Source organism: Hippocampus comes, unplaced genomic scaffold, assembly GCF_001891065.2.
Source record: "Hippocampus comes isolate QL1 unplaced genomic scaffold, H_comes_QL1_v1.1 scaffold7, whole genome shotgun sequence".
Lineage (NCBI taxonomy): Eukaryota > Metazoa > Chordata > Actinopteri > Syngnathiformes > Syngnathidae > Hippocampus > Hippocampus comes.
In genome coordinates this window covers 5,211,805-5,239,120 of record NW_017842060.1, presented here as the reverse complement: position 1 = coordinate 5,239,120, position 27,316 = coordinate 5,211,805, and the positions used below count along the sequence as shown (strand labels likewise).

General features: G+C 42.5%; 2 protein-coding genes across 2 annotated transcripts in view; both read left to right on the top strand.

The window, feature by feature from the left end:
• LOC109511016 (extracellular serine/threonine protein kinase FAM20C-like) overlaps window positions 1-166 on the top strand; it is a 4,032-nt gene extending 3,866 nt beyond the window's left edge. Inside the window, exon 7 of the mRNA XM_019861735.1 lies at window positions 54-166. Coding sequence (XP_019717294.1) covers window positions 54-166 — 113 coding nt within the window. The remainder of the gene's footprint in view (window positions 1-53) is intronic.
• Window positions 167-1,010: 844 nt separating this feature from the next.
• On the top strand, window positions 1,011-27,313 carry LOC109511165 (dynein heavy chain domain-containing protein 1). Its single transcript, XM_019862000.1, is given in 49 exon segments — window positions 1,011-1,341; window positions 2,175-2,573; window positions 2,641-2,844; window positions 2,934-3,152; window positions 4,290-4,412; window positions 4,496-4,699; window positions 4,818-4,928; window positions 5,331-5,487; window positions 5,566-5,820; window positions 6,014-6,154; window positions 6,233-6,341; window positions 6,727-6,881; window positions 6,884-7,106; window positions 7,467-7,624; window positions 7,781-7,906; window positions 8,003-8,279; window positions 8,369-8,493; window positions 8,583-8,781; window positions 8,866-8,957; window positions 9,087-9,270; window positions 9,363-9,488; window positions 9,590-9,687; window positions 9,804-12,822; window positions 12,902-12,992; window positions 13,106-13,265; window positions 13,365-13,647; window positions 13,753-15,169; window positions 15,257-15,344; window positions 15,486-15,597; window positions 15,681-15,867; window positions 16,053-16,155; window positions 16,368-16,496; window positions 16,587-16,778; window positions 17,237-17,656; window positions 17,977-18,400; window positions 18,529-18,636; window positions 19,779-19,955; window positions 20,056-20,234; window positions 21,277-22,263; window positions 22,339-22,507; window positions 22,800-22,880; window positions 23,102-23,321; window positions 23,409-23,500; window positions 24,160-24,306; window positions 24,555-25,171; window positions 25,809-26,168; window positions 26,840-26,921; window positions 26,991-27,050; window positions 27,207-27,313. Coding segments are annotated over 47 exon segments (13,482 nt in total). The 5' UTR covers window positions 1,011-1,341; window positions 2,175-2,268; the 3' UTR covers window positions 27,038-27,050; window positions 27,207-27,313.
• Window positions 27,314-27,316: the final 3 nt, after the last annotated feature.

Here is a 27,316-nt window from a genome sequence, read left to right as displayed (position 1 = left end):
GGCTGTCAGGTTACTTGCGAGTGATGTGTATTTCAGATGGGAGACGGAACCAGACTACTGCACGGCCATCAAGAAAACAGCGCCCTATGACAAAGGAACAAGGCTGGTGGACTTCATTGACATGGTCATACTGGACTTCCTAATGAGTAGGTTCAAGTTTCCATGAATACACTTACAATTGTCACATCATGCATAGTGGGGACCACACATACCAAACAATGGAGGCACTCTCATCAGCATTTTAATATCCTACCCCTCTGAGGTTAAGGGATTACCTCGGCAAAGGAGAAGTGCTCACTGGGAAAGATTTGTGAACAATTAATGAGGAAAAACAGGTCTTTTGTGTAGAGTGAAAATGTATCGGATCTTTAGGGTCAGCTCATGAAAAACATACCTTTTGGAATTATGACCAAAATGTTTAACCGTGGTTTCATCTGAACAGAACACATTTTTCCCATGTTTATGGGAAATTGGAGAGAAAATATGGCAGTGAAAGCATATGAACAGTTGAAATTGATGTGGGGTTAATCAGAGGAAGTTTCAATGCTAAACTCATTAAACAACACTTGAATGTCACTATTTCACTTGTTTATTTTACTTTCCAAAAGATTTAGTTGCACAGGTTCGGTCACGTTAAGTATGGAAAACATTAAAAAAAAAAAAAAAATTGGCTGGGGGGGGGGTTACATTATAAAAACCTGGCATTTGGAGTGTGTAGACTTTTTATATTCATATGCCAACATGGAACACAAATTGTCAAAAGGTGGTGAATTCAAATGACAGAAAAATAATTGATGTCTGTAGTTCTACATTTTGGTTGTTTATGACCATGCATTTCTAAATTGTTTTTTATGACATTGTGAAAATTGACTATAAATTAGGAACATACTTTGAAGTCTGATATGAAATCAGGAAAGCACATTAGTGAAATTAGCTTTTTAACGTTGTCAAAATCTACCATTACACTTTTCAGCAAAAGTGAGTCAAGAATAATAACAGAATGACTTACATTGATTTGTTGTCTCCCCGACCGTTTTCCCTGGTTTCTTTTTGTTTCTCTTTTTCGTGAGAACAAGTTGACATTCAAGTGAAAAAAGTTCAATGCCAAAGCTAAAGTCGTGACAATGCAGTGACGTTCAATGTCAAGCGAAGAGCTCCGGATTTTCCATTGTTGCGTGTTGCCGTGGTAACCCCTATACAGGTGAAAAGAAAGCGTCTCATCGCCTTGCACTTCGGACCACTTTCATGACGTTATAAACCACAGAAACGACGAATTTGTCCATTTCGCCGTCCTACGTGATCGTCAAAGAACAGCTGTTATATTTAACGGGTCGCCAAAGTGTAAGTTCTGCCTTTTCTATGATACATTAAATTGTTTTATCGGGTAAATACGTCATGAGTGTTCGCTAGCTTCGTGAGCTAGCGACCAAACTTTAGCTAGTGTTACTTTTTCTCTTGTTAGGTTTAAAGATTTACTCAATATAATCCACCAGAACAAATACATTAATGAATGTCATATTCACCTGCCCACACTGCTCTTCTCACCAATAATCTTCAATTAGTGCTAGTTCGGTCGGGCTTTCATGGCAAATTTTGACGTTTGAAACTGTAATTTTGACCCATTGACATGTAAGAATAGGGATGGATATTTTTAAGTGAAACTTGCCAACCAATCGGAGAAGGGGGTTTCTTGAGTAGAAGACGAAATGAAAGGGATGAGGAGAGTGTTGCGAATTAATGAAATACTGTTTTCCAATCATTTGAAGTTTTTCTTCATATTTTCTAAAGGCGACATCACACGAAAAAAAATATTCTCAAAAAGGCCACTTTTTTTCCAACACAAAAACTAAATTCCTTCAGAACTCAGTGTCTGACTTTCAAAATTCTTGGTCCATTGTACTGAGGTTGAACTGGCCAATCCAACCAGACTCAGCAAATCGTATCATGTTGCTTTTGAAATGGTACGAAACGCCACTCATTTTAATATTGGAGTTCATTATTGCAGAAAAATTTAATGTAACTGAATATTAGATTTTTTTTTCTTATTTCTCTTATCTGCTGAAGTCGTTGAACACAAGATAGTGTCACTATTAGATGACCAAACTGAAAGTTGTGGATGGCACTTGCTAAATTATGACTAACAATCTTTCATCACTCTGTCCTTCCTTCACAAGATCAGGGAAAAATGTGTCAACACACAGTTGGTGAGCTTTGCTGACGATATTGGCGCAGCTTGTTCGCTGCCACTTCACAGGGAAGAGTCCCACCATGGAACCTCTGAAGCGTTCAACAGACTGCGGGAAGCCGAACGCTAAGCCAAAGAAAAAGGAACCCTCTACGGTTGGCAACAGTCAAGCCAGTTTGCCATCACTCTGGCCTGTGCCGTATTCTCCCTCGGCATCCTCGCTGCGCAGGAGCCTTTTTGATCCCGCCACCATCATTGCTGTTACAGACTCCCCCGTTCCGGTGGCTCAAGCTGGATCAATGAAAGTCTCGACAGAGTCAAGATGGAAGGAAAGACTATCAGGAGCATCTCTATCATGCACGGACCTATCTGATGAAGCAGCAAAGAGGTATTATATGGCGCGTGTGATATTCTGAATAATACCAATTCACGCGTAATTGTAATCACTCATTCAGTTTGACAGATAAAGATGAATTCAGAGTCACCATTAGGGATTTATTCAGTCTTCCCGCCATAATTGTGGGCGCATCCTCTGAAAGTTCTTGTTCCGCTGTTGAAGTGCAATTACCAGAGCTAAAATGGACAGAAAAGCCCCCAAAGAAGGCCTCTGCAATATGCACTAACATCTCCGTTAAGACTGCTGATGAAGCGGCACAAAGGTACGAGTGCGATGATAAATGAAAAGCTCGATAAAAGTTGAGAAACATTGCTTGATATAATTATTTCATAAGTCCGCATACTGTTTCAGTTTCACAGAGAAAGACGCATCAAGAATCACAAGAAGGGACTTGTTCAATCTTTCTGCCATTGGTCCGACCGCTTTCCCTGGAAGCCCTCGTGTTGTGGGATCACAGAAAGCCACCGCAGAGATAAAATGGACCGAAAAACCAAGACAGAAGCCCTTGCTATCATGCGCAGACATTCCTGTCACCGCGACTAATGAAGCAGCAGCAGCAGCAGCACAGAAGTACTTTACACATATGATTTAGATTAAAATTTTTTTCTTTGGTATTTCTTGAAAGAGACATTTTTAATACTCTCCCAAGTTGAACTGCAAATGAGCCAGGGCGCGCCCTACCCTACAGTATATACGGTACAGCTCAGTGGCAAGTCCGCTTTTCATTACCATGTTTACCAGGAGTGGAAACTTGAGCGTTGATGCAATAGACATACAAGTACTGCATTTAGATGCTGCACCGATTTAATGGATTACAAATCCTTGTGTCCGCCATCTTGTGGCAGTCATTTATCAAATAAGACTACATGTAATTTTTTACTATCTGAAGAATCAATGCTCTAGATCTCTGACCAGCATAGCCGATCATAAGCACAGAAATTTGGTGTGTGGGAAAGTATGATATAAATTAGCCCCCGCTGTAATGTAAACGTGCGGATAAAATGCACAACGGCTTGCTTCCAGGCACTTTTGCAGAAATAAGCCAATAAGCCTACTTGGTAATTTTTTTTTTTTTTTTTTTACTCTCCAGAGATCCCACTGGAGTACTTTTGCCTTGTTGAGCGCACTTTGCAATAAGCAGCAGTTTGGCAAATATTGAAAAATAAATCAAAAAAGAAGCTTCAAGCTCTTATTCCCGGGTGAAGTTCACGTCAAACTAAACCTTAAACAAAGAGATTTACACCCGCGGTATCTAAAATAGCCACATCGCTTTTCCTTAGGAAACTCTGTTTAGCTTAATGCTAACAAAGAATGCCAAACGCCATCGACTTGCTAATAATTGACATTGATCGTTATGGTTTTAGAAGCAACTGATATTTTACCAAACAGTGGAGCATAACATTTACACAATATACAGTAAAATGATGATTATTATAGTATCTTAACAAGTCATGTAGTGTAGTAGTAGAAGTGTTGTTCTTTGTTTGTCTACATGACTACTTTGTACTACCTCCTGGTAGCCAAAGTAAGCACCTCAGAAGGAACAGCACATTGAATTGGATTGTAGCATGAAATCATTGCGCACAAACAAATTAATTCTTAAATTCTGTTCACTTACTCTATATTTTGTCTAAAGTACAAGACTATAGAGTGCCATTTTTCCTTCTTAAAAAAAACAAAACAAAACACAATTTTTGTTTGTTTTAGGGCGACTCTTGTTGAGAAGGTTCCCATCACTGGCATGGAGATAGTTCAGTTTTTCCTCAAGGAAAGAGATGTGGGAGAACTAAAGGTGTTTTACTTGAAGGAACAAGAGGGTGACTTGTACAGGTACAGCTTGGCTTTGCTACACTGACTGGTTAGCGCACCAATAGGCAGCATAAAATGTGCATTTGTTGTCTCTTGTACTCAAGACCCTATGACCTGCGAGTGGTCGCAGACAGTGAGGCCGGTTCCGAGCACTACGTCTTCACCGTCAGTACAGTGCTGCACGTTACCCAGAGGGGTTACGGAGGACTTGTTTCTTTGGATGAGTGGCACAGGGAGTCGGTGCTCTGGACGGCGTTGCGGGCTATCCCCTTTTTTAGGGATTTCATTCTGCGAAATGCTGTCACTCTGTAAGTGTTCAGATTTACGTCAAAACAACGGGCTTTATTACTGTAGGTACACCTGACTGTGGTGTGTGTTATGCTGAATACCTAATATTGTGGTCACATTGTTTCTCATTTCTACTAGGTGGTATAAAAATGTGCGTGAGATTGTTTACAATCGAAGATCTGAGGAAGTGCAGGCTCTCCTGCTAACAAAGATCCCCCAGTACAGAAATGGCCTCCTCCTCTTATCCAGGTCAGTCTCAAATTTCACACTAGGTCGCTTGAATTTTAAGCCTTAAGCCATTGCCACTTGGGAAGTACAATTTGGACCTTAACCCCAAAAAATTCTGATAACCATAAAACCATAAATAGAACTTAAGTGGACCACAGGAAAGAGTCTTATCTGCTCAGCGCTATTAAGAGTATAGTAATAGTATTTAATAAGAGTTATTGTTATGAATTATCATCCAAATACACAAGAAGAGGCTCTCATATGCAGCATTATATCTGAAAGAACAACGACTGACCACTAGTTTGGAAGTCAACCTGTGTCACTTGGCTTTGGTGCTGCTTCTTTTACTCTCTTCTTTTATGCTCCTGAAATCACATGACCTGCCTGTGTTATTACTATGACTAAGAATATACTTTTCTACAGAAGGATAGAAGAACTGAAAGTGACACACTTGCTACCTCTGGATGAGTCAAAAACATACACGCTGTCGGAATTTCAGAAAAGTCTGGTGACCTGTAGGGAAAAGGTTCTAAACAGTCTAAGGCAGCTATCACAATTACGCATCGGCATCCTTAATAAGGTATTTAAAAAAAAAACAACGTTATTTATTTTAACAATGCCTTTCAAAAGTGGAAATTGTGTTGGAAATTGCCTTCAGGCCAAAGAGAAGAGTTACAAGGTCCTCAAGGAGCTTCAGGAGCACCTCTCCTATGCCGAATTGCCACATCATTGTTGCAAACCCGTGCATCTGCATCAGGCTCACCTGACTGAGCTGCAGAGGGACTTGGCACACGCCGACAGCATCCTGCAGAAGCTGGGCAATTTTGCTGCCCTCGTCAATCACCTCATCGTGCAGAGTCTTGTCACCGTCATCCAGAAAAATCTCACGCTGTTCCTAAATAATGTTCTGAAGGTAACGTAAACCTACCCTAAATATTAATCCCACCGAAAACCAGGAGAAACATACATATACAATCATTTACATTAAAAAAAAAAAAAAAAAAACTCGCGACATATCACCAAACAAAAATGTCACTTTCTTGTGGCACACCTGATGATTTCGTACAGAGGTTGGGACTCACCGTCCTGAATTTTTTTTGTCTTAGAGAGAGTATTCTCACTGCGGCTGCCTCTTCCAAATGGACCTGCGTCTTGTTGCCGGTCGGCTGACTCTCGACCCACCTTTACATTCCTTCCGAGAAACAATCACACAGGCGCTTCTGACTGCCGGCGATTCAATAAGCCAGGTGACATCTATGTTTCCAGAAATAGAAAGCTTTATTAACTACAAGTCTATGATCGTCTTTGTGACCTTTCTCTGGTAGATGTGTGACACTTGTGGATTTTTCCTGGAGATCAGCAGCGCACACGACTGTCAGGATGAAACATTTGACCTCGACTGTAGTCCATATGCTGGTGTCATAGACACTGAAGGTATCTTTTTAAATTAAAATGGATCTTGTATTTACTAGTTAAGTACAGCTGAAGTATACTTAAAAATGTATTGGACTTGAACATTTTATCATGTAGTCTACATGTAAAGTGAAATGTTTTAACTGAGTGAATAGCAACAAGCGTCATTCTCATATGTGATAATTAATCACACAATGTCCCAACTTCATTTGAATTGGATTGGTATGAAAAGCACGAAAAGGCCATAGATATAAAACAATCAAATAAAATAAATAAATAAATACAATAAAGTGCAGCGGTAACTGAGCGTGCCCTCTTATGGTGATGTTTCACTTTCACGAACAGCATGCACACATGCTTGCAATATCCAATCCCTTCCGTTTCTTATTGTATCTCACCTTCCCAGGTGAGGTAAAGGACGATGATGGAATGCCTGCTCTCCTGCGTTATAGCTGTTGTCATTGGATCAGAGAACAGCGCCCCCTTTGGAAGTCCATGACGACCGTGCAGGGCCACAAAATGCCTTACTCATACTATCCTCTATCCAAAGAACAACTTGCCAACGGCTGTTAAAACGTTACACGTGGCTACTGGATGTCCGTGTGTTCATCAGCCAGTGGAGCCCAGCCTCTTTAGAAAACATGAAGGGTCAACCCGCTTCACTGTATCAAGAGCTAATTACGAAGCTGCGCCAGTGGATTGAACAAATGCGCGCTGCCCCCTCGTTTATCTCTACCTCCAACCAGCTATTCATTATCCACTGCACCCATATAAAGGAAAATATAGGTAGGAAAATGACACAGAAATTCTGCTCCATACGCATTTGGTGCTAACGTGTACCGACAGATGATGATCATCAGCCTACGCTATTAGGCTCCTGTTCATTATCATGTATGTATGTGGATGCATAAGTTGTGACCTGATCCACTGCACCCATATAAAGGAAAATATAGGTAGGCAAATGACACCGAAATTCTGCTCCGTACGCATTTGGTGCTAACATGTACCGACAGATAATGATCATCAGCCGACGCTATTACATTATCATGTATGTATGTGGATGCATAAGTTGCGACCTAGTATCTATTAAAGCAGAGGTCTTTGAGGAAACGTAACTTTTCCATTCCTTACTGTCTTTTTTTCTAGGGCAGCAGTTGAGTTTGATAGAGAATGAAGTACAGGAAGAGTTAGTGAAGCAATTGAAACTATGCTCGGAGAGCTTTTTGCAGGATTTGGAGGAATCTCTTGCAACTCTCAGGACTGAACCCAAAGATTTGCATGACTTGCCAAAATATGTTGATGTGGTATGGACCCCCTAATTCCTCTTTTTTTTCCCTTTCAAACCTGCATCACCTTTCTTTTCTGGGGTGATAGCAATGAATGAATTAAACATAATTCTGTTCACTATCTAATGTTTTATTGAAAGATGAGAGGTGTTTAAGAGTCAAATGTGTCCTCAGGTGTGGAAGTCAATGAACATGCTGGCTGAAATGCAGAAACGTTTGGAGTACAATTACACCCTCCGGGACAGTATTTGCATTCACTATAGAGAGATGACCAATGAGGAGCTGAATTTGGAGAAAAAGGTTCAAAAAGACAACCCCAAATTTTTTTTTATGTTTTTCCATTCAATTTGTACACATGCTGTACTTTGTTAATAATGTTTGTCCTCTTCCATTTAGATGTTGGACATGTGGGATTGCTATAATTCTCACTTGAAGCAAGCAGATGGCACCTTGCGTTCCCGCCTTCCCACAGTGGCTACTGCGCTCTCCACAATGTTCCCATGGATGGCTTCCGACTTAAGAAGTATCGTCTGTAATGCTACCTCTGGTCTCTTTCTTGATCCAAGACAAAATGCCGAACGGTTGGCCTCTGAATTGAATTATATGAGTTTACGTGTGGGAACTGCCTCCTCCCATCTGGAGCAGCTGTCCAAGACTGGTGATATATTCGAAGGTCAGGAAAAAAAAGAATCACTATTTTGAAAATGTGTAAAGTAGAACTAACGAGAGTACCGGCTAAAATTGATGTCATCTCCTCATTAGAAAATCCAGTCGACTTGACCCATCTGACTGACATTCCTAAGCTCATTGCCCGCAAGGAGCTTTGGGACCTCACGGCTCTTTACAGACGATGTTTACATGAATGGAATACGTTCCTGTTCACTGAGGTAAATTTATGCGCCAACCCTCATTTTGTCGAAGTTGGAATTGTCCCCGCCTGGTAAAGCTCAACATTGAAATATTGTCCTCCTGCTAGCTTGCGTTAACACAAGCTCAAGAGCAAATTGTTCACTGGCAGCAGCAAGTTGCAAAGCTATCACACATCATACCCGCTGGTGACGCAGTGCTCCGGGAGACTTCAGAAACCATTGATGATTTAAGTTGTCGGCTGAAAATCTTGGCCAGGTTTCGGGGCCCAACAATCAAACCGAAACACCGGACCACTTTTTTCAAAGGCCAGTACCTGAATTGCATTATTGATAATGCTCTGAAAAGCGCAATGTATGTGAAAAGCTAAAAACCTATATTTCATGTGACAGGCCTTGGCTTATGGCATGCCTCCGATAAAAATGCAACTCTTGCGCAGCTTATTTATCAGCCGTTTGGGCTTCACCAGGAACTGATCAACAAGGTGGGAAAGATGTTGTTGCAGATGCAGTGCAGGAATTTATCAACCCACCAACCTTGCTGTGTGAATGTAAATTGGAAATGATGATCAAACCAATTCTCAAACTCATAGTAAGTCACTGCTGCGTTTCAGATCTGTAGCGATGCTCAAAAGGAGAATTCCATGGAGCAGACGTTTCAGAAAATTCAACAGGCCTGGACAAACCGTATTTTCCAGCTGCATTACTGTACAGGTCCTTGTTGGCATCTTGCTGATCCACAGATATTGACAAAGAATTCCACTTCTGACGCCTCTTGTGATGCCAAAATTATCATTGGTAAGTTAATAATGTAGCATGTAAAGCAATGAACATTTCAGGTTTTCTTCATGCATTTGATTGGATTGTTTGTTTTACTTTCCCACAACTAGGCCTAGAATTTCTCTTCTCTGAGATAGAAACGGATTTGATGACGATGACAAACATGCACAGCTCACGGCACAGTGTCGACTTTAGGTCACAAGTAGAAGAGTGGATGCACTTGCTCCAAGAGCTTGGTAAACACGTTACTCTGTAGCTCCAGCTATCGCAAAACAAATTGTATGAAACTTTAAAAAAACGTATATTATAAAAAGTGGTTTCCGCTGTGCCCGTGTAGAGAAGCTGTTGCATTTGTTTGAGATCTATCAGCAAAAATGGATCTTCCTGACTAAGATATTTCAAGAAAGAACCTTGGGTGTTCAAAGATGGGATTTGGTACGTGCAATCATGATTATGAGATAAACCAATATCCATGTTGCTGTCTGAACCTGAAGATTTTAAGTTCAGTTAAAAAAATTATAATAATAAAAATGACTTCTCTTTTTTCGTAGCTGGCACAATTCCGATCAGTTGATGAGCGTTTCAAGGCCATGATGTGTCACAACGCGGCTCACCCCGATGTGCTGAATCTTGTCCGTCCCAAAACGGGGATAGAAACCCACCACGGCGGCAGCCTTTGCGAAATTCTCCTAAATGAGATATCAACATTGAATGCTCTTGCTTGCCAGATGGCAAATCGTCTCCATTCTCGCTGCAAATTGTTTCCGAGACTCTACTTCTTGAGTGACCGGGAAGAAGTGGAACTACTATCTTTACAACCAACACCCACCTCTCTGTTACCCTTTGTACGGAAATTTTTTAAAGGGGTACAGTCGATGGATGTGGAGGAAATATCTGGAACTGTGGATGGACAGGATACACGCGACACACAGACGAGGGTACTTGGGGTCTTCGGCAACTTCCAGGAGCACATTATCTTCCTTTCTCCATTGGAACCGAATCACAATCTTTTGATTTGGCTGAGTACGTTTCAGGATCAGCTCAAGTTAACCATGGAACATCTCCTGATGCAATGCGCTGATGAACGAAAACAAGTCGAGCCATCAAATCTAGACGCTTCACATAAAAACATTCGTGGACATGTATTGCCAGTGCTTGAAATGACAACTAAATATCCTCTCCAGTGTCTTCTTGTCGCAGAGGAGACCGTCTGGTGCAGTGTCCTCAATCAAGCTTTCCAGGAATCGAGCACCATTAAGATGAGTGCGATTAATGAATTCAACAAGGCACAACTGGCAAATCTTTGCCGGTCCTTACGGGATGCTGTTGCAAGATCGAAAAGCGATGTACAGCTCTCAAAATACACAATGGCGTGCTTGCGTGCTTTAGTGCTCCTTAGAATTCAACATGCAGAGCAACTAACTCAACTCATGCAGGCGCAGTGTCAGCCAGGGTTATCTTTTGAGTGGCTGAGTTCTCTCAAGTATTATGTAAACTCGACGGGTCAGAGTCCAAAAGAAACTGATGGTCCAAAATGTTATGTGGACATTTTGGGCCGTAAGATTCCATATGGTTATGAGTATTTTGGTCCAGAAGAATTTGGAATGGTGCATACTCCCTGCACCGATCGAGTGATCATGGGAATTCTCCTTGCCGTGACGAGCTACAGATGTGGATTTGTGAACGGGCCATGCTCTTCAGGAAAGACAAATACAGTGGTCCATCTCGGGAAAGCATTGGGGAGAAATGTCGTGATGCTGCACTGCTGTCCAAACATGTCTCCTGATATTTTTCAAAAAATGCTCCTTGGTGCTCTTTTGACAGGGGCATGGTTTGTTCTGGACTCTGTGGACTTGCTGCCTCAAGGTGTCCAGGCGTCACTGGCACAACAGCTTGAGGACATTTACCAATCTTTCTTTGGGTTGTCGGGAAAGAGCAAAGATGAGGGAAAGAGTGCCTCGGGTTCTAAAAGCGCATTTCATTCAGAATTCTGCATGGTATTTTCAGGGATAAACGTTTCTGCTAGCCTCAACTATGGAAGTGTTCTCATATCATCAAAGGAATGCACCTCGGAGCTTTCACAAAGTTTGCGATTTTCCACAAGACCTGTGGCATTAACCCGTCCCGATCACAAGATCATTGTGGAGATAATGCTGACCTCCTTTGGTTTTAAGGAAGCCAAGTGTTTAAGTCAGCGTCTGGTATCCCTCATCAGCCTCAGCAAGGACTCGCTCTGTCTGCCGGTCTTCCTTACACAAAACCAGAGTAGCCACCTTGTCGTTTTGCAAAATATCACATCTGCCTCTCAAAAACTCTTCAAACAATTTGTCCGGCACGAGAAATTTTCTGGTAAGGCCAGACGGTCTTTTGTTATCCAAACTATTCTTAAATCTCCAGAAAATGAACATGCCGACGATATTAATGAGGCTCAAGAACAAGCCATTTTCTCTGGCTTATTGGAGGAAATAGCTGTTGTCAAAGCGATTCACTCAGTCTTGTCACCATTTATGTATGTGCCCACCAAAGCCTCACAGTTTAACTCCATTTTCAAAGAATTGTTTCCTATTGCAAGTCAGCTTCCCTTTATTCAACAATATACTCAGGATGAACCAAACTACGAACTTGAAGAAGCAGTGTCCGAAGAATTAGATCAGCTCCAGTTACACTCTAACGCGGAAACTATTTGCCAGGCTCTGACACTCTACCACACCTTGAGTTTCTCTCGTGCAGTTATACTTCTTGGACCCAGCGGAAGTGGAAAAACAACCTGTTACAACGCTCTGGCAGCAGGCCTCACTCGACTTGCAAACAAAACCGGTGAAAATACATCTGATGACAACAAGTTCAAATCGGATACCCCTCAAGCAAAACTACAGACCTCTTTTTCAAACTGGATCTCCGTCAACACTGTGGTCCTATTTCCAAACGCCATGTCCCATGAGGAGTTATTTGGTGGATTCTGTGAGAAAACCGGATGGCAAGATGGAGCTGTGACCAAGGCATTGAGAGATTCAGAAAGACACAAGACTGGAAAATTCGAAATGTGCAAAACGGAAATGCCTAGTCATGAGACCAAAGCAGTGAAATGGCTGGTCATGGATGGAGAGCCACCGGGAAAACCCTGCTGGCTAGATCACTTAAGCACACTGAGTGACCTTGAGAACCCATTTTTAAGCGTACCATCTGGTGAAACTCTCATACCATCCCAATCACTCTTCAAGTTAATTGTTGAGACCACGGATTTAAGCGATGCAAGCCCCTCCGCAGTGACCCGCTGCAGCCTCATTTACTTTACCGGGACTGACGTTTGGGATTCCGTGTGGAAGAGCGAAATGGATTCTTTCCATATTAGTTTCACTCTGAACCAAGCGACCCTGGAAATGTGGACTCAGCTGTCAGAAGATCTTTTCTCCAGCACTCTCAGTTTGCTGAAGAAGAACAATATTTCTAATAAAGGTCCACCCTCAACGTACGGCCTGGTAGAAATCACATCATTCATTCGAATCCTGCGTGCCCTCTTGGAACATTTTGCCAAGAAACACAAAAACAAAGACGCCATCGCTCAAAAAGGTATTACTACTCGCAAACTTAGAAATATGAAGAGATGTTGATTCCACCTGTTGTTTACTATTGTCACTGATTATTCCAGCAGATATGCCTCCAGGCGGAGATTCTGATAGAAATCAAGATCTTTTTTTGTTGGCTTATATTTGGGGTTTTGGTGGGCATCTCCATCCTCGGTAGGTAATCATTTTTTTGTTTGTGAAATATGCAAAGTTCCTCATGTTATATTTGCCACTGACTACAAGTGACACATTTGCTTTTACATATTTTGTCCCTCTTGTTTCAACAGACTCTGGCCTCAATTTGACATTGTTGCCCGCCAAGTACTTTTGGATAGTCCATCTAAAATTGTGGTTCCCCCCGAAGGGACAGTGTTTGAGTTATTCTTTAATATTGACAACCAGATATACTCTAACAACACCTTATTGACAAAGTCCATCACTCCAAAGGTTTGTGATTGTTTTTCTTTTTCTTTTTTTTTTTTTTTAAATAGAACAGACAGTTTACCAAATTGAATACATCACAAAAATATCACCGTCCCTACACAGTACTGGAAGTACACCTGTCTGCTCTCCGTCATGTTGGAAGCCATCCAGCCTGTGTTGCTTGCAGGAGAGCCAGGTTCAGGAAAATCGACTGTGTGTAACACCCTGCTGTGTTTTGATAAGCCACACATTAAAGTACCAGCTAGTTCTATACAGGGTCCCGCAGACTTGCGCCATTTGCTGTGTGGAATTAGCTACCAGAAGAGCTTTCAAAAAACCAAGGGTGTCATGACCAAACAGCCAGGCCTGTTACTTTATGTGGATGACTTGCATGAGACACCACGCGGTGAGTCAAAATCAGTACTGTAAAAAATATATATATATATCAAATACAATTCAGGCGACAATATTGTTTATTCTCATCATCATTGTCCAATTTTCATTTTAATAGATGTGACTGGGAAGACTTCAAAAATCTTAGAGACGCTACGACAAAGTGTTTCAAAAGGAGGGGTTCTTGCACTTGATTCTGACCACTTCAAGGTGCTCAGTCCGGGAGTCATCACCTACCTGGCTACCTGTTGTGTCTTTGAACTGGACAACCCCCATGTTAGTGTAATATCCTCCAGGCTATCACGTCTGTTCTCCATCTTTGCACTTCCAAGCTTAACCACAGAGTTCATCTTTTCTATTCATTCGCCTCAGCTTAAGCTCTGGATGAGGGATGTGCCATTTATCCCGAATGTGCTGGGCATGGTGCGTTCTATCATCCATGCAACAGAGAATTTGTATGAAGATGTTTGCAAGAATTTCCAGCCCACTAGACAAAGTCCCCATTTTTTACTCTCCCACCATGATCTGAAGAAGGTGTTTGAGGGGATGTGCTTATGGCAGCCCATCCTTCCAAAAACAGAGCCGCTAGACCCAAAGTTAAAATTGAAATGTTCCCCGGTCCCTCAAGAGCCTTTAGCCATGCAGCTCAACATTGTGCATCTTTGGATACACGAGTGCATGCGTACCTTTGGTGATCGGATAAACTCGGAAGACGAAAGGAATAAACTGCAATCACTCATTACCAAGACAGCAACGGCACACTTTACAGCACAATTGCGAGATGATTCCAAACTCGACGACCTCTTCCCTCCCAGCTCCGCTAGGCTCACTGCACGATTCGGCACCTCAGACACCCGTACGCCCCGAAGTCCAGCACAAGGACCAAAATCAGTTGCATCGACAGAATCGAATGCCTCAAGTCGGCAAACAAAGTTTCTTCAGCACTTGATGGAAACGGTGACGAAGCTTACCTATGGCCCAGAGCTTGTTGGGAATCATTTTCCTGTATTCAAACGTAGCTCTTATCAGCCACAAGATCTCAACGTGATGATACAGCACCTATTGGCACACATTGACTTGAAAGACAATGAAATACCAGAAGCCGAGAGGCACTTTGCATTCAAATACACGGTGCACAGACAAAGGATTTGTCAGATGTTGCATATTTTCAGGGCTCTGCTCATACCTGGAGGTCACGGATTGCTAATGGCCTCAGGTAGTGGCACAGGACGTAAGACCACCGTACGTTTGGCGGCCTCTGTTTCAGGCTCCCACCTGATGGAGGTACACGCTGGTAACGAGAGTGAATTGAATAGGATTTTAAAACAAGCTGGGAATCGAACCCGGGTTTATGAAATTAACACCATCATTCTGGTTCATGAGAATATAAGCTCCTCTGTCAGAGAAGAGCTCTTGGTGGCCCTCAGGTCCTACCCGGGGCTGTACACAGACCAGGAGCTGGCCAAGCTTGTTTCAAGGGTGACCGCGGTGTATAAAACAAAAAGATTCCTTTTGGACAGCTGGATTTTTGACAAGTAAGGAGAAAGTATTGCATTACACAGTTAGTTTATACTTATTTCTACTCTGACCTAAACATGTGACCTCTGGTTGTGTTAATATAGGTACTTGTGTCAGAACCTCAGAGACGTGCACGTATTCATTTTGATGCCTGCCGTTGTTTCAGCCAACAGTGGAAACAATGAATACAAGGTTTTTGGATTGCTTACGCTTGTTTTATTTTTAATGTAAATGTGCAATAGCTGCATCGTGTTTTGCGAGCTCGACTAACATATTGTGGGTTCTTATCAAAGCTGCCTAATGGTATTTAGAGTCTAACCCTTTGTCACCTAGGCACAAATGACCAAGGCTTTGGGCCTCTGCTGTGTGGAGATGTACCAGCCTTGGTTCAATCAGTCTTTGGCAGAAGTTGCTGCTCACTGCCTGAAAAACATTTACCACAATTGTAAGTTAAGACTGCAAAAATCTTTTTATTTCTATTCAATGGCAATGATGGTAAGATAACTACGGTTTTCCCCTTCAATTCAGTGAAAATACAAGGCTCACAAGATGGCCTGGCCATCGCTATGGCAGGAATCCACCAGTCTGCATATCAATACGCTTCTGTTCTTCTGATGGCACAGCCTTTCAGCCCTTACACATTTATGGCCTTCATTTCCCACTTTGGTTACCTCTGCAAAGTTATGCTCAGTGAATTGGAGAGCCGATCCAAAAGGTAGTGAGTTTCCTCATTTTACTCTTCCAAATATCCTGCCTTTGTGTTGCGCTGTCTTAATCAAATAGTGACTTTTATAAGACCCCGGCGGTTAGCATTGATGCTAGTCCTGGATAATATTTTTTGTATTTGTTGTGATCGGTAAAAATAAGTGCTCCGCTATGATGAATATTTTATTTCAATAGACTTAACACTGGTCTGTCTCATTTGGATGCACTGGACAACACTGCCATGAAGTACAAGCAAGAGTTAATGAGGATGCAGGGAATAGTTGCTGAGATGCAGCAGGTTGAGTATTTACACTTCTAACCATAACTGGATACATTATATCAACTCCAGCGCAGAAGTTAAATGTGGTGCATATTGTGTCATCTCCCTTTTTTTTTTTTATAAATATTAATATTTACAGTTACTGTAGTCTGTGTTTCTCCTGTCATGGCACATTTTCAATACTGGATTGGTATTCAGCTTGTGCTCCCCTCGCCTTTATCTTGTTTCAGCGTGTGGATGAGCTCCTTGGAGCCATAAATGACCAGAAGACTTTGCTTCATAAAGCTGAAAAGAATTGTGCTAAACAGGAGAGAAAAATACAAATCCTGGAAGACCGCATTGCTGAATCTGAGAACGAGGTGAACACATGAAATATCTGTTTGCAAGACCTCAATGATGACACAAAGCAAGTTCATAAAGTGGTGATCATTTTCACTCATTCTTCCCAGCTGAGCCCCTTTTTCCAGGCAGCACTCGATGTGCTCCATAGTCTGGATCCGTTAGACCTCGAGGAGGTGCGTCACTACCGAGATCCACCTGATGGTGTGGTGCTCGTGATGGATGCCGTTCTTTTGCTCTTTGATCGACCATCTGGCTGGGCCAATGCAAAAAAACTCTTTGGACAATGCAACTTGTATAAGGTATCTTTTAAAAGCATTAACCACTAATAGATTCTACTAATTTGCCATATTTGACACATGATGAATTCATTATATTTGAAAACGTCACTACAGTTGTGCCTCCCAAGGTTTGAACACATGGATACAGACATTTTACCATTGGAAATGATGAAAATTCAATGAATCGGTTGCAGGGTCAAAAAAAAAAAATCCATGTACAGTGACATTTTTAACAAACATGAATGTGCATGAATACAATTAAGCATTATAAAATTAAACAACATTATTTGCCCTCATTGTGAGCTCTGGTGAAATGCAGTCACACATGACAGCGTTTTGAATGGTGGAGAATTTTTGAAGCCCCTAAATTGTGGTCATATTCGCAAAAGTACAAACCTACACCCTCTAAATGTATTTTAATTGCAGATGGTCTTTCTTTGGCTTAACACTTTGCAACTCTTCTTTTTTTTTTAACCCAGTGCCTGGAAACATTTGACTTCTATAGCCTTACGGACATACAAATGCTACAACTTGGTGAGTTAATTCAAAACCCCCTGTTTGTGCCGGAGTGCATCCGCGAGGTGAGCAACGCCTGTGAGACTCTCTGCCGCTGGATCCTTGCTGTCAACAATTGCGGCTCGAGGAGATACCAACTGATGGTCAGAAAGCAGCTTGACTTAATGCTCGTAAGGGCACAAGATCAACTTGAGCAGATCAAAGAATACATGGAGGAAATACACCGTTGCCTCGAAGAGCTCGGTGTTCAGCTCCAGCCGGTGCAGGAATTGCTGGATGAGCAACTGGTGCTTCTACACAAAGCTGAGTGCCTGGAGAGAAACGCTGCTAATGCTGTGAAACTCTTGTTGAAACACACAAGAGTGTGGAGGGCTGAAGCTCAGGTAACACTGTAAATACACAAATACAGCATCTTAGACCATGACCCTTAAAAAAAATAAATGGCATGGAAATCATTTGTTTTGGGGAAAAATGCACCCAAAGTGCGCATGTACACGAACATGAGATGAAGAAACTCTCTTACCTTTACTTACAAAGTATGTCACTCGGTCGAGATGTATCACTTCAACATGCATCCTTGACGCCAATTCTTGTTGAATCAGTGCTTCAGTGGCATCTTCATTAAAAGGTGCAACTCAGTACTTGGGTCAAATTGGTATCTGTTACTGTGCTGTATTTTTTTTTTTTTTTTTGCCTACTTCAGGATGCACAGTTGCAGAGACAATGCTTACCAGGAGACGCCATGGTCCTGGCCGCCATCATCTCATATTTAGGCCCCTTTGCAGCTGATGTACGCACCGAATTGCTGAGCAAATGGAGGGTGTTGTGCCAGACAGGAATTATCGATGCAAATCCCACGGACCCCAGAAGTTCCCTGTTCACGTCCTCTGACCCGGCAACTGCTCAGCTAATGTCGGGTTTTCCCGTCACTCTGTCCGGGACGCTGCAGCCTCTTCTATGTCGGGTGTTGGGTGTGAAAGACTGGCTGCCTCATGAGACGGCGTCCACCAGATTGGTGGTGAAGCTTATGCTGTGGGGCTGCAGGAGCAGTTGGGTTAAATACTGGCCTCTACTGGCTGACACCAAGCATCATCTGGAGATCAATTCTAAAAATGGGGTCATTACAGGTTTGTGTTTTGTTGGTCACAAGTTGGTAGCGTGTTTGTGTTGGTTACTTTTGCCCATTCGAGACCATTACAGGTCAGGATCATAAATTGAAATGCTACTGAAGAAACACATTTTGTCGATTTTACAGGCGAAACAGGAGACGATGTGAGTCTTGGGAAGGAGTTTGAGTGTGACGTCGTGGTTTGTGCTGATGATCCAAAGCTCATGTGCCACTTGGACCTGGCTGCTGAGAAAGGTAACTTAAAGCGGGAACTGCAATCATCATACGGAAGAACCACCCAATTGGAAAGTCCGTGAAATTTTAAAATTGGGAATTCGACCAAAATTCTGGAAGTCCAAATGTCAGAAGTCAAACTGTCATTATCCCTGACATCTGGAATAAAACTTACGACGTATATAAACATGAAATACGTCTCCGTCGGGGCTGTTTAGTAAGATATAGCTCAGTCGACCATAGGCGGGGCAATTTTATTTGTAGAGCACCATTTCTGCAGAAATGGTGCTCTACAAATACAAATACAGACAAAAAAAAATTGTGCTTTACTGACGCAGATACATAATTAAAATTAAGATTAAATGAAAAGATAAAGATTACGTACGATGAACACACTGGTTATCTTTTTAATTTCATTTTTTTTCTATGGGGGAAAAAAACATGTTTTAAAACAAACATATTTAAGGTTGACCGGTATTCAAGAACGGAATGCGTTCAACCTCAAATGTTCCATATTTGGAGTTGCCGGGTGCATCTCAATAAATGTGACTGTATGGGAATTCATTTCACTATTTTAATTCAAAAAGTGAAGCTTCTGCTGAGACCGAGGCAAGACCGAGTAAAAATGCCTTCTCTTCCGAGATGAGACCGACACCCTTGAAAAGTGCTCATGAGACCAAGACCAGACATTATTAGAAGTACCAAGAACTAAACTGAGGCTCAGAGGGGATCGAGCCTTTTCTGTTGCTGGTCCCTCTCTCTGGAATGACCTCCCACTGAACATTCGGCAAGCCTCCTCGCTGCCCATCTTCAAAACCCGCCTCAAAACTCACTTGTATTCTTTGGCATTTGACTCAGTATGACTTAGATTGTTCTTGGTCTTGCTGTTCGGTGCTTTCTACTGTTTTTATTACCGATTTGCTTTACTGTTTGTTTTAATTTGCTCCATGTACAGCACTTTGTATGCAGCGATGGCTGTTTGAAAGTGCTCAATAAATACAGTTGAGTTGAGAGTTGAGTTGAGTATCACTTAAGTCGGAAGTATCATAAGTTGAATGAATCTGTCTAACGTAAATTCCACTTTATGAATTAATCGAATGAATCAAATGACATTTTGGATGATACTCTTTGAGAGGCACCTACATGTCCTGTTTTCATTGCAGGCTTGAAAATCCTGGTTACTCACATCGAGCGAGTATCAGTAAGTCCAGAGTTTCTCGCTACTTTGGCCCGCCCTGCTGCGAGTCGCCCCCCAGGGTCAAAACCTACTGCCCACCATACCCACCCACAGTTCTGCCTCTTGCTCAGCACCCACTATCCTGCCCGACTCCTCAGCAGTGGTAGGAAGCAACAACTGGAGAGTTCTCTTCTTCCGGGAAAACATGGATTTTGAAATAGACCCCACGAAGCGAGAGCTAATTGTGCTTACTTCCTGCTCAGCCATCCATCCATCCGTGCTGGCTCAGGTGGATGTGGTTGACCTCTCGCCAAGCTCAGATCAGATCCAGGAACTCATGCTGACTCAGCTACTGCAGTCGGAGTGCAAAGTGCTGCTGATTCAACACCTGCGGATGCAGAATGACAAGCAGCTGCTGCAGAAGAAGCTGGTGACGGAGGAGGTGAGTCAGGCAGGCGTTGACCGTACGACGGTATTCCTCTCACTACTTCAAGTCATTGGTCCCCTTATTAAATGTTGCCATCACTCACGTTTGTATCCTTTCTGCCTGTCGCTATCATTTGGCAGCATTGAGCTGAATCAGTTCTTGCTTGAACGAGCTAATTATACAATTACGCACACTCAGATTTAGATAACGGTACAATCAAATTTGCGCTCTTCCCAATTTCTGAGTTTGGACTGGCAGTTACTCCAAATCAAACAAACTAACAAAATACATAACTAAGTACCGGTATTTCATACATAATTCCTATGTGAGTAACTGAAGATCCTGTTATCGTTGGACATTAAAAAAAATTCAAAAAAGTAATACATTTAATGGGATGTCCATGAAACATATTAGTTTTTTATTATAAATAATGAATGAAAAATGGTAATTAAACATTGTTGTATCGAAATTCAAGATTATTTTTCAACTTAAATCATTCCTCAATTCTAATTAAATTACCTACACTGGTCAACACCAAATTTTAATTTGATTAAAAAAAATGTTGAAATGTTTTTGAGATATTTTCCTTTTTGTTATTACATTTGATAAATAGATTTTACAATGAATTAGCCAAGACATTTCAGAATTTTTTTTACATTATTATTATTATTATTATTATTATTATTATTGTACAAGTATAAAAAAGAACTTGCCGTGGATCTAAAAAGTCTACGCCCCCCTTTTCAAATGGCATGTTTTTGTGTTAAAACCAAGACCAACATAAATCATTTCAAAACTTTTTCCACCATTCAAGCTGTAACCTGTACAGCTCATTAAAAAAACAAAACGAAATATTCACGAGAGGGGAAGAAACATAAACAACTCAAATAATGTGGTTGCACAAATGTGCCCACTCTGGGGATGTGGCTGTGTTCAGAATTATGAAATCACATTAAATGGGAGTCAGCACACACCTGCCACACCATCTTAAAATAAATTTCAATTTTTATCGGGAGTTAAATTACATGTACCTTGACAATACTCCGTCTTTTTGTAGGACTCTGTGATGGACTCAGTCCTGCAGTCCGACACCACACGAATGCAAGCGCCCGAGTTCCTCACCCAAGTGGCTGAGGTCCAAGAATCAATGTCATACGCCCGGACTGAGTTGCAGCTGGTTGATGAGAGGAAAGAGTTCCTCGAGCCCCTGCTGGCTGCTCCCCAGCAGTTGATAAAGCTGGCTTGGCTCTTCTACCAGGCTTTGCAGGAGCTGTCCCGCCTATCCTCTGCCTATTACTTTCCATTATCCGCCTTTATGGCAGTGATGCAGGAAGCCTTCGCTGAGAAGGCGAGTAGGCTTGTGTCATATGGCACCGGGAAGGTGATGGGAGGAGTAATACCGGAGATACGGAACAAGATGGTGGCAAAATTGATGTTCTACTATCGGCCATGTCTCTTTCGAAGCCACGGTGCTGTTTTCAAGCTGTTGGTGACTTTGGCTGTGATGCACACCAACCAACTCTGCTCTTTACCGGAGAGGACAGCTTTCTTATTGGGATTCAAAGATATTCTTGCTCCTCCAGCTCTACATTCCCCAAAGGACAATCGAATATCCCCTGAGGGTGACTCTGACCTCCTCGTTTTAGAAAGGATCCCAGACTTCACAGGATTGACCGCTTCTCTGACCTCCTCGCGCAAGGAGTGGCAAGATTACCTGCGCTTGCCTTCCGCCGTCATAACAGAACCGGTTCCCTGCGGATCTCACCGCCATTTGTCCTTGATGCAGCGCGCTCTCCTTTTGAAGACCTTGCACCCGCACTCCACAGAAGAGCTCGCTGAGGCCATGGCGGCCTGCCAGTTTCGCATACCTCGCAACCCATCAGTGCCTCACTGCGGCAACCCAGGGGCTCTTTACAAATTTCTTGTGGAGCACAAGGGACCCATCATTCTAACATGGCCTTGTCCATCCAAAGATAAGTGGACAAGCATTCAGCCTCTCCACTTAGTGAAGCTCTTGGCCTCCAAGGCCACAGAAACAAAGGAGGTAAGGATAACGGGGTTTCATGGGATATCGTTGACATATTATTATTTTTTTAAATAATAAATATTTGCGGTCCAGGTGAAAGTAATTTTTGCTGGAGGACTTTGTGACCAAGACTTCATCATCTACACTCTGGAAAAAACAGTCCGAGACGGTCACTGGTTGGTTTTTAATAACTGTCACCTGGTGGAGCATTGGGATGCTAAACTCGTGGCACGTTTCAATCAGCTGTTTTCCCCTTTTGGAGGTAAGAGCGTTACGTCGGATAATAGAAATTGGATTAGTGTGACAGCCATAAAGCAGTCAGGGACAGAAAAACGGCTTGCCAGATGGCCATTTTGCAATGCTGCGCATGTCAATAGGCGAGCCATGAACAAGGAAATGATGTGCCCCCCCAAAAAAAAAAAACTCCACAAACCTGCCGAAATGCTGATGGCCTCACGTCTTGCTGAGTCATACCTTTAACGAAATAGAAAACATTTTATTGATTCTTGGCAGACCCTCTCGGCTAATTGAACGCTGCCTCTTAATTTCCACAGCAACAAAGCACATAAATATTCCTCATCCAGACTTCCGAGTGTGGTTTCTAACTGAAGAAACTACTCAGTCCTTCCTACCCGGTAAATTTTCTCATTTATCACTTCTCCCCTTGTGGTGATCTTATTTTTTTTAACATGAGAGACCACCACACATCAAGTGGAAAAACTGGCAAATGTATGCGCCGTAAAGATTTTTGTTCCTCTGTGTATAAATTGTACCTCGTTTCTTTTGTCGCCACATTTGAAGAGATACTTGCCTCTGTTGTCATAATAATTATGAACCTGGTGTAAATTTCATCCAGCATCAGTGCGATTGCATGGCCTGCCTCTGGCTTGTGATGCCTCCTGGACCGTGAAAGAAGAGTTGAGCTGCTCCTTACAATATTTGTCATCCGTCACTCAGTGTCACTCGGAAAACCTGGCCGACAGCACGCAGCTCCTTCTGCGCTGCACAACTTTCCACTCTGTGTTGGTACAGAGAGAGGCCTACAAATACTTGGGCCAGGCCAGAATCTACGGCTGGTGAGAACTCAAAACATGTTGTGACTAAAATACTAAAATCTTCAAGATTTGTTTGTTTGTTTTTTCTTCACTCATTTCAACATGGAGGAGCCAGTCAGATCTTCTAGCTTTGGCGGACGTACTCATTTCTTCCGCCAGTCTGTGCCATGACAAGACAAAAGCTTTGCAGTACATTGCAGGTAATGCAACATGGGCATGAAGGTGAGCCAGGGGACATATTGTGGTAATTCATTTTTTAGGAGTCAGTATGTGCGAGAGTATTTTATTTGATTGTGTGAAAGTATTACAGCAGTGTAGACGTCGCTTGCATGTGACGTCACTTGCGCTTTGTATTCTTCCACTCACCATCTTCGGTGGATAGCATTCGACTGGACTGTTCATTTGATCACAAAACACGCTTCTCGGCTGTTCTTAAAATGATGTGCTGTTGCTACTTCATTTGGTGTCATCATGCCAAGAGTGAAAAAGGTTGAAATTCCATGTGTATTGGAGCATTTTAGTAGTAAGTGTGAGAGCTTTCACGTGTGTGTGTGTGATCGTGTTTCAGTTGTGTGTAGGCGAAATAAATTTAAGTCGTGGGAGTGAAAGCATTTACGATCAGAAGTACTGTATATGCAACGGGGGCAAAAAAAAAAATCTGAAATTTGTGTCCGACTGAGCGTTTCAGTAATACATGCAAGTGAAAAAAATTGAGCAGTGTGCAGATGAGAGCATTTAAGTGGAGTGTATGAATTATGAAATATGTCCCTCATGACCTTTCACTCCAAGCTGTACTGAAAGTTGACTCACTGTGATGGTTTAAGCATGTTTATTTTCATTTTAATTCTGACATTTCCAGTCCACCTTGTGCATGGCGGCCATGTTTTGGAGTCTGTGGATTCAGAGGTGTTGCAGAACACTGCAGAAACCTGCTTCAACGCTGCACCAAGTCTGGCGAGCGGGCCACACATGCTCGCCAATGTCATCATCAGCACTGAGCACCGGGGTAACGTGACACAGTTTGCAATAATTCTCTCAAGTCAAGTACAAGAATGTTTTGCATGATAGCATTAGCAACTGCGCTAGCATACACAGTGTGTCTGTGTCAGTCAATTAGGGCTGGGCACTGCAGCCTGAAAATAAAATATTTGTTTATTTTCACAATAATCCACGATCCGTTTTTCACCTCTTTGCCCATAGCAAAAGAAAATGACAGTTACATGATTCAAAATTTTTGCTTTTTCATGCCCTTAGATTTTGACAAAATCCTGCGAATACTGCTGCCGCAGCTGCTGCGTGGCGTGGACATCAGCGAGCCTCTTCTGTTGGGTTTCAGTGCTGATGTGGAAGCTGAAATAGTAAAAATCAACAGTCACAATCTGAACAAGATGCTCCAGGCCTCCCAGACTCCTCAAGGGCTCGCCTCATGTTCTCGCAGCGGACTGGCGATGCTGCCGGAACTTAGCCAGGCTACAGAGCGTCTGCGCGCGCTGCAGGATTACCTCACACACCAAAACGAAATCCGATCAAGAAACTCCGGAGCTGTTTTCCAGAGTCCCCTTTATGACTTCCTCCTGGCCGAGTGGCATGAGCTGAGCGGCTCGGTGTCCTCACTGCTCTCTCGGCTCCAACAGCCACTTCGGTACATGACGGCGACCTTCCTGTCCCTGCCCACGCTCACTGCATTGTCGCGCATGCAGAGACGGGCGGAGCTGCTTAGCGCTTATCTGTGGCGCGACAACAATTTGGCACCTCGCGCCGCCTACCGACTGTCTGCTTTTGCCAATGCCAAGGGCTTTCTGGTGGCACTGAGGAGAAAGGCCGCTCAAGTGCATCATAAGTACATCAGTGATATCGCTCTGCAGATCGAGGTAATGCAACACAATCTTGTTGAGTTAGGTTTGGCCGCTGTTTTTAATTCATCCAAAACTGATCTCAGTTTTTCTCTTAACATGTTTTTGAGGTGTATGATCCCTGTTTTCTAGGGGTGGAAAAAAAGAAATAAGTGTGTATATATGTAAATAAAACACTCAGGTTTCTCATTCTCCACCGATTTTTTTTTTTTTTTTTACATTGCCATCCTTGGAGGAAAAAAAATGATGCGTTATAATTATTCTTTTTTTTTGGTTGTAATTTTGGTATCAGTGCCCCAGATTTAGCTTTGATCAGTATAAAAATTGAACTCCACAGATTTTTTTTCCCCTGAATTTTCCATTAAAAAAAGTCATTTAAAATTTAGAAACTAGGTACAAAAATATGTATTTCCCCATGTGTAATGAATCTATCATGTTTTAGTTTTACTTTTTTGAATTGATCTATGAAATAAATGATCTTTGATTTTCTGTTTCATTAAAATTAGTTCTTTCAATAGAAAAATAAGGAAAGCATTTGAAAATAGGTTACATCGCTACCTTGGTCATCTCAGCCCTGAAATATTTTTTTCCTGCCTAAATATAGCATCACTGACTTTTCACCACTGAGAGGATAACCGTCTTCTCATCCTTCCAGGTTCGTGACGATCCATTATTCACCCCACGTCCAAAAGAGATAGTGGACTTGTGTGACCTGGAACTAAGAGGAGCATCGTGGGACGTGCACAGGACAGCCTTACAAAACTCGCTCTCTCCACAGCCCTGCCCCATGCCTCTCATTTGCATCAGGGCACAAGTGAAAGATGCACACTTCCCGCGTCCCCCGAGCGCCGATCAAGTTTATCATTGCCCGATTTATTTGGAGGATTTGGACACTGGAGAGGAAGGGCGAGATGACTTTAGCATTGTCACAACGGTTCCGCTTCCTAGCGAGTTACAGCCTTCCTTATGTAGTTTACGGAAGGTTCGGCTAGTGAGCAGGCTTTGTGATACCGAGGTTTGTTCTTAGCCTTTTACGCAGAGATCCCGTAACAAAGCGGAAAACTAGGCTGTTTTACAGTGGCTAGTGATACAACATTGACGTGTGCAACTGAAATCTTTTTTTTTTTTTTTTTTGTACAAAATTATTTATTGACACACAAATGTATGTATGTGGTGTTAGACTACGAGCTCTTCAGAATATATTCATCCATGTTGCTTTTTCATTAAAAAGGTTCTCTAGTCATAATGATGCTGACAACCATTTTGTTTGATTTATTACAAAACAGCATCGGCAACATCATACTTCTTATTGGACTGTCATATAGTTGAATCTGAAAATGTCATGCTATTACTCATTCTAATAATGATTGATAACACGTTGCTCCCTTTGTCAGACTATTAATCATTTTAGGCTGGACTATGAGACCTTTTCAACTTTACAAGTTGGAGGTAGACTGGCAACCTTCTGTGAACTGTTTTTGCCACCTGCCCAGACCTTTTCCTCCTCTTCCATACTTCAGCTCTTTCCGCAAGTTCACTAACCTTCAATGTCTTTTCAAAAGTCCACACTTCATTCGTAACGTGGTGGAATCGCGACACCATTTCTTGTTGAGTATGATGAACAAGTTATTTTAAGCAATAGGTAGTGGGCCTTCTTCAGTCCTGCTCTTCTGACTCATCCTCTAGGCAACATGGACAGACACCACTACGAAACATTCGAAAAGTTCGGCAATGACACTTTCCTGCTGCACCTGGACAACGGCCGGGCGTGAGTACAGCATTCCTACCATGTCTGGTGTCCAAGCGACTTGATGGTGTAACTATGTTGTCGATGCAGATTCGGGCGCCACTCCAAAGATGAGCCATCCATCTTGGTGCCATTAGAGCAGTGTTGCAGGTACAAATATGCAATAAATGATTATTTGTGCCGTCACTGTCTCCCAGACTTTTTTTTTAAGTACAGGTGCCCATCCCTGCGTGAGAAGTTCCAGTAAAAGCTTTAACCACAAATCTGATCCCAGTTCCCTCTTCCCGTTCATCCCTCTTCTTCTAGAATCCGTCGTTCCACCTGGCTCCGCCTGCGCCTCCTGTCCCTGCCGCAGTATCGCCTCAGTGACGTCATGCGGGCCTCACTTTCCCAAGACCCCCTGCATGGCGTGGCCC